Below are 7,003 nucleotides of genomic sequence, written 5' to 3' on the forward strand. Positions count from 1 at the left end.
TGGTTTTATTTTTTTGGGTTAGAATTACCACTCCTCACTTAAGCCTTTTTAATTGTTTTTTATTTTTAACAAACAGAGTCGTTGAAAGCAGGTCTTATTCAGTTTTTAAAGGATGACTGTATGCCATAATTCTGTTCCAAAGTACTATGAACAGTTTAACATATGTTTTAGGTCTATAAATGCATTGATATTTCACTACGACAGAGTGCACATGTCACCCTTAACAAATGCACGGAATATGAAGAAAGAAGGCAAATGTTTTCTTTCAACCTGTATTGAAGACCTAAAAAGTGCCAGTAACATCAGGGGGTTTATTTTATCACATAATGACAGGCAGGGTCCACAGCTATTTCAGATTTAGAAAATGTTCTACACGAGAATAAACAATTTTTATTCTCGTATATCTCTAATACTGTATTTTTAGACTGTACAATTTTCCACATAGTTTGGCTGGCCTGCAACGTAAAAATCCGGCGCTCATTTTGTCAAATTACGGTTTGATTTTATCTGTTCAGGTGGTGTCTGTAGTGCAGATGCTGAGCGATCCTTTCTACCGCACCCTGGAGGGATTTCAGGTGCTGCTGGAGAAAGAGTGGCTCTCCTTCGGCCACAAGTTTAGCCAGCGCAGCAACCTAAGTCCCAGCAGTCAGGGCAGTGGCTTCACGCCCATCTTCCTGCAGTTCCTAGACTGCGTGCACCAGGTGAGCTTTTAACGCCTCGCCTCAGAACTCCCGCTTTCTAAATGACCCCACAGTCGCGTCTTCTGCATGAGCTCGTCCCGTGCGCCGAGGCGAAGGAGGGAACAATTGCAAGAATGTACATTTGCTTTAGTTTTACACTTCCAAGTCCCAAGGATGAACGTGTAACGTCAACTGCGCGTTACACCGGCGAAGCTGCGGCCCAGATGTCGCGTGAACCCGCTGATCGACCGCAGAACTGCCCGCCTCCGCTCGCGTGATCTCGCATCTCTTCGCGTTTGGAGAAAAAGTAGCGTTCGGGGGATTGAGAGGAAGGATCGTGTGTTCGCGTGGGGCTTTTGGAGCCCCGGTTTTAAGAATCAAGTGCAAACATATGAGCTTCACACTCAAACACTTACTTTAGACAATATCGGGGATGAATGCGCACGCCCACTGACATCAACGCATACTTTCGGCATTCGTCTTCTGAAAGGTTCGTTTTGGCAGATGTTGACGGGGGGGGGCCCGCGGGGGGGGGGGCTCCGGAGTGCTCGGAACACTGGGGTTTCAGATAAGAGCTGAAAATAGAAGCGCCTCATGTCCAAAACAGCTGTTGTTTTCGTCAGCGGACCCAGGTGGCTTCAAATACGCGACGGTCACTGACGCTGCCGGCCGGGAAGAATGGCGGCAGATGCCGGCTAGCTAGCTTTGGATCTTGCGGTCATGACATAGTTTCCCTTCAGAAGACCACCATTAGTTATTTCCGATGTTGTCCGATATAATATACAGTGTTACCTCAACTTACAAAATTAATTTGTTCCAAAAGTGGTTTCGTAACTTGGATTTTTCGTAAATAGAGACGCTTTTTTACATGTAGAAGCTTTTAATTTGTTCCAACACGTTCTCAGATGATTCCCAAAACCCTTTGAAAATGATAAAAGTATACCAATTTTGTATGAAATGTAAACAAAAAAAGGGGGAAAATGTGTTTTCGAAGTTTTTAAAATTAGCATAGCCGCACGCTTGTGAGTGACTTAATTAGATATATACATCACGAGTAGTGTTCTTCCACAACATTTCATCTAACTTTGTCCGTTTGTGCGTCTTCTCAGATATTAATGCAGCATCCCGTGGAGTTTGAGTTCAACCAGTACTATCTCAAGTTCCTGGCCTATCACCACATCTCCAATCGCTTCAAGAACTTTCTGTTGGACTCGGACTATGAGCGCCTGGAGCACGGTTAGAGTTCTTCTGCCGTCCAAACCGGCAGGGATTGTTTTTAATAAGTGCCTTTTGATTGTTATTTATCTTAAATGGACACTGGGCTCTATCGACTCGATCTGAAATTCTGTCCTTCCCATACCAGGAATGCAATCTGTGGAAGCAATCATTCTTCTTACTCAAAAGCGTCTTCTTCTCTTATCGTCTTGACAGGCCTGTTATTTGAGGATAAGGGCGACAAGCAGGCGAGGAAAGGCATCTGCATCTGGGAATGCATCAACAGGATGCATCGCCGAAGTCCAATCTTCTTCAATTATCTGTATGATGCCTCAGAGAGCGAAGTGAGCACCGTTTTAAATATGGAAGAATTGTCTCCATGTCTTGAATAGAAATAGCGTAACCTCAGCTTGTTTAAAAAAAAAAAAAGCATATCATTCCCCACAAAAAATGGCCCGTCAACTATCGGATACTTGTGATTTTTTTTTTTAGCTCATCCTCAAACCGTCGGTCGCCATCCCTAACCTCAAAAAATGGGATTTTTTCACGGACGAAACGCTGTCGACGGGGCCGTGTTACGACTGGCGACTGACGGCGGCGAGGTCGGACGCTTCCGAGGAGCCGCAGACCGTCGCTGGCAGCAAGCGCAGGATCGTGTGGCCCTGCTACAGCAGCGTTAGCCGCGCTCAGCCCGACGCCGTCACCAAGCTGCTCGCCGTGAGACGACCGAACGTCGGCGGGATTTCTCGTGGCTCCTTTTTTTTGTTTGCTTAATCGCCGCTCGTCACATCCCGCAGGACATCGAGAAGCTGGAGGGAGAAGTGAACCAGACCCCCGAGAGGTGGCAGAGCACTTTGGACAGAGTCCTAATTTGCATCCAGGAGGACTTTAAGCAAGAAGGAAGTGTAAGTCAATCAATCCATCACCCATTTGCCTTTTTTTGTTTAGATTTTAGACCCTTTCTTTTTTTAAACTGGGAAATGGCAGCATTTGAAGCAAACCATGCTGCTACTCAGAACTAAAGAACAGAAAAGCCATTCTAACCAGGCTGTGTGGATAGTAAACTCCTCTGTTTGTTCTCAAAAGGAGAATACTTTGCTAACAAACCATAAAAAATGTAAAATAAAATGCTGTGTGCAATTGTTCAGCCATGTGATAAGAGTAGACTGAACTAAGGTATCAATGTTAGGAAGCGAACCCACTTTCTTTGCTATTTTGCCATTTATTTGTTAGGTAGTAATGTTAGGCATTTATGCACGTGTTATAGGCCACTCCCCCCATATTCATCTCGTGTCTTTGTCCCCTTTGGCAGCTCTGCAAACAATCCTTGTCCATTTCCGGCCTGATTCCCACATCCAGCCTTCAAGCTCTCCAGCGCCGCTCCATGCTGCACCTGCCAGACAGCGGCCTGGCGGGCGACCGCGGCACGGCCACGTCCAACGGGATCAACCGCCGTGCGGCCACTCTTTACAACCAGTTCACCCCCAAGAGCGAGGAGAACAGGTGGGTCGTCCAGCCTCCCTCGCTTCGGAGCCCATTGCCTTAGGTCGGCGCCGAAGAATGTTGATGGCGAAAAAGAATCACAATCCCTCATGAACCCCCCCAATCGTGAGGCTTGATGCCTTATTTATTTACTGCGTGCGTGCACGTGTGTCCCTTTGCTAAAACGATCCAGCTCGTGTGTAAATCTCAAGAACATATGCGAAAGTCTTCAATGAACCCACAGCTGGCCCCCCCTCGACACGGTGGGAACGCAATGTAAAACGTGCGCTGCATCCATCTTGGGAAGCCCCCCTTACTATTGAGAGCAAATTGCGTTCGTTACTGTGAGGGAGAACGCGGTTGGTTGTCAGTAAAGTGGAATTGTATTTTGTTTTCTTGTTACAAGTAGTATAAGGCGTTACTCATCTGGAGCCATATAACAGTTTTAAAAGCGCTTTACTGCGTAAGACCGCTAGTACAAGGCTTTTGTGAGTACATGTATAATGAAAAAGAATTGAATTGGACATCGAGCGCCGTCAATAACTTTATTTGTGTTTATGTTATTACTAATCGAGATTATTAAAATTAAAATAAACTACATTTTGTAAAATAATGCATTATTGTAAGAGTAAAAAACAAAAAGCATGTCAGCATGTTAACTTTCACATGCACAAATTATATATATTCCCAAAACGTAAGTATTTTAAACATATAAAATAAATGGAAAATTCCAAAAATGAAAGAAAAAAAAATGGGGAAAAATGGAAGAAAACGCTGACCGGTCTTCCCGTACCCGCAGGTCATTTGAGGGGGTCCTGTACAAACGAGGAGCGCTGCTGAAAGGTTGGAAGCCTCGCTGGTTCGTCCTGGACGTCACCAAGCACCAGGTACGGTCGGCCCCGACGGAAGGATGCACGGCGTTGCTGGGTTTGTGATGCCGCTCGTCCATTTCCGCAGATGAGGTACTACGACAGCGGCGAGGACACCAACTGTCGGGGTCACATCGAGTTGGCCGAAGTGGAGTCGGTGCTGGTCGCCCCACCGACCACCGGGGCGCCCAAGCACATCAGCGAAAAGGCCTTTTTTGACGTGAGTTGCACTTTATTTATAGTCGCCGGACGTCGAGTTAAAAGTTAACAAAAAAATGTTTTTTTTTTTTTGGTTTCCACTCCACTTGTTTAGCTGAAGACTAGCAAGCGCGTGTACAACTTCTGCGCGGCAGACGCAGCTAGCGCTCAGCTGTGGATGGACAAGATCCAGAACTGCATATCCGACGCGTGAACCGTCGTCGTCGAGGTCACGGCGCCCCCGCCCTCGGACGCTTTCGCGGCGAGCAATTTGACGCGGTTTTGTAACGTGAAAGAAGTTCTATTTTCCTACCAGGAGATGTTCCTACTGCTGCTTCGTGTTTGATGCACAACATGCAATTTGTTGCACTTAGAAGCCGTTTGCGTGCCCTTTTATCAGAGCTTTCCTTCACACTACAAATAATCTCGGTTACAAGAAGAGGAAAAAAAATCAATAATTTGCACATCCAGTTCAAAAGTGACCTAAAATTGTTCTATTTAAATGTTTTTGTTAAACGTCCCAACGGCCTCACCTCGTCGTCCCGGGGCTTGTAAATTATTGTTTTTTGTTTGTTTGTTTTTTACCAATGCTTTCATTGTGTGTAAATATGTGTGTTGCCTTTTGGTTTTGTAAAATTTTTCTAACCTTCCTGATGTGACTAATATCTGTTTTTACGTGCAAATACCTGAGTGGCCTCTGTCTTTTTTAAAGGTTTTAAAAAAGTGAATACCTGTGTATCCTTCTGTTAAAAGAAAATGAAGCTATTCCAAGTTATCGGAAACTTTTTTTTACGCTACGTGTATGTGCCGACACTAATTGTTTTTTGGAAATAAATCAGACATACTTGAAATATAATACTGAATTCTAACTGCACTATTTCACAAAGGTCGTTTGACATGAATGGTGGAGAATTAAGGGCCAAACGAAGACAACAAAAAGTCTACGAGAACAAAGTCGTAACAACGAAAAAAGTCCTAATATTACAAGATCAATTGATTTGTAATAAGATTTGTAATATTACATAATATATAATCTGAGGCAAAATGTATTGTTACATAATTTTACGTAATGCTATGAGATAGAAGTAATGTTCCGTAACTTACTGTAATATTACAAGATGAAAGTTGCAAAGGATAGTCATTCATCAAAAATCAAGTAAAAGGCTTACTATGCATAGACTTATTTTTTTATGAGAAAAAAAAGCCTTAGTACACTTGGGCTTTTAAAAAAAATTAAAAATAACCTTGCTATAAATTGTATTTTTTAAAACAAAAATAGCTTTGCTATTGCCATGGTAATTTTTTAACAAATAAAAGATTTACTATACATGGTTATTATTTTTAGACAAAAAAATAGTCTTACATGGTCATTTTTGTCATAAATAGATGGTCTTTTTTACCAGGAAAAATTCAAATTTTTGAAACAAAAAAGCCTATACATCATGGTCTTTTTTTTGTGGAAAAAATATGGTCATTATTTTTTGATTGACAAATAAGGAAATCCTTAATGTTTTGGCAAATCTACATGAAATTATCAATATTAAGATTGATAGCATTTATTCATCTAAATAAGCCCTACACCCTTGTATATTACGTAAATTTAAAATCCCCAATACAGACGCTCCCCTACTTACGAACATTCAACTTACGAACAACGGTACATACGAACATGTCTGCAAATTGCGTTTAAGTCCAAAAATGTTCGCAAGTCCAATTTTGTATTTCGCGCCTTTTTCGGAGTAGTACTTCTTTCCGCCGCTAATACCGACGCCTGGCACTGTGAGAGCTCAGCTCACCCAGCATCTACCTTCTTCTTCGTTGCAATGCGGAAGTGCGTGAATGTATCTCCAGTGTGCAAAGAACCTTTTTCATTTGTATCATTAAATATCTCATGCATCCAATATTGAATATGGTTGGTAAAAAGCTAAAGGCTTCTATTGAGGGAGTTGCAAGGAAGAGGCAAGCCATTTCATTTGAAACGAGTGGCAATAATAACGAAGCTTGATGCGCGTGAGAGTGGTGAGCGTTTCACGGGCATTGAATCGTTCGACCGTCAGTACCATTTATAAACAGAAAGATCGAGCAGCAGGACCCAAATATTGAACGTTGCACAAAGTTTGCAAATCAATTGAATGATGCCATACAGTGCTACCGCATCATTTATGATGAAAAAAAGAAGAAAACTGCAATCGTCATTAGGTCGCTTCTTTTGGCCAGTTTCTAATACATAAATCTCTCTCTCTCTCTCTCTCTACAGTACTGTACATATTCTCTCCATTTTAGTATTATAAGGCTTTTTTCTTTAAAAAAACGACATAGTATTGTAAGGCTTTTTTTTGTAAAAAACGACATAGTATAGTAAGGCTTTTTTCTTAAAAAAACAACATAGAATAGGCTTTTTTCTTTAAAGACGACATATTATAGTAAGGCTTATTTTCTTTAAAAACGACACAGTATAGTAAGGCTTTTTTGTCTTTAAAAACGACATCGTATAGTAAGGCTTTTTATTTACAAAAAAGACCATGTATAGTAAGGCTTTTTTCTTAAAAAATGACCATG

General features: G+C 42.1%; 1 protein-coding gene across 3 annotated transcripts in view; it reads left to right on the plus strand.

The window, feature by feature from the left end:
• Positions 1 to 5,300, plus strand: part of sbf2 (SET binding factor 2) — a 63,072-nt gene extending 57,772 nt beyond the window's left edge. For all 3 annotated transcript variants that reach the window (XM_077587033.1, XM_077587041.1, XM_077587049.1), the window contains 9 exons: positions 516 to 701; positions 1,790 to 1,916; positions 2,112 to 2,239; positions 2,388 to 2,612; positions 2,693 to 2,800; positions 3,208 to 3,398; positions 4,177 to 4,264; positions 4,335 to 4,466; positions 4,560 to 5,300. In XM_077587033.1, coding sequence (XP_077443159.1) covers positions 516 to 701; positions 1,790 to 1,916; positions 2,112 to 2,239; positions 2,388 to 2,612; positions 2,693 to 2,800; positions 3,208 to 3,398; positions 4,177 to 4,264; positions 4,335 to 4,466; positions 4,560 to 4,658 — 1,284 coding nt within the window. In that variant the 3' untranslated portion in view covers positions 4,659 to 5,300. The remainder of the gene's footprint in view (positions 1 to 515; positions 702 to 1,789; positions 1,917 to 2,111; positions 2,240 to 2,387; positions 2,613 to 2,692; positions 2,801 to 3,207; positions 3,399 to 4,176; positions 4,265 to 4,334; positions 4,467 to 4,559) is intronic.
• The last annotated feature ends 1,703 nt before the right edge of the window (positions 5,301 to 7,003 follow it).

The sequence above is a fragment of the Stigmatopora argus genome, chromosome 2 (assembly GCF_051989625.1).
Source record: "Stigmatopora argus isolate UIUO_Sarg chromosome 2, RoL_Sarg_1.0, whole genome shotgun sequence".
Lineage (NCBI taxonomy): Eukaryota > Metazoa > Chordata > Actinopteri > Syngnathiformes > Syngnathidae > Stigmatopora > Stigmatopora argus.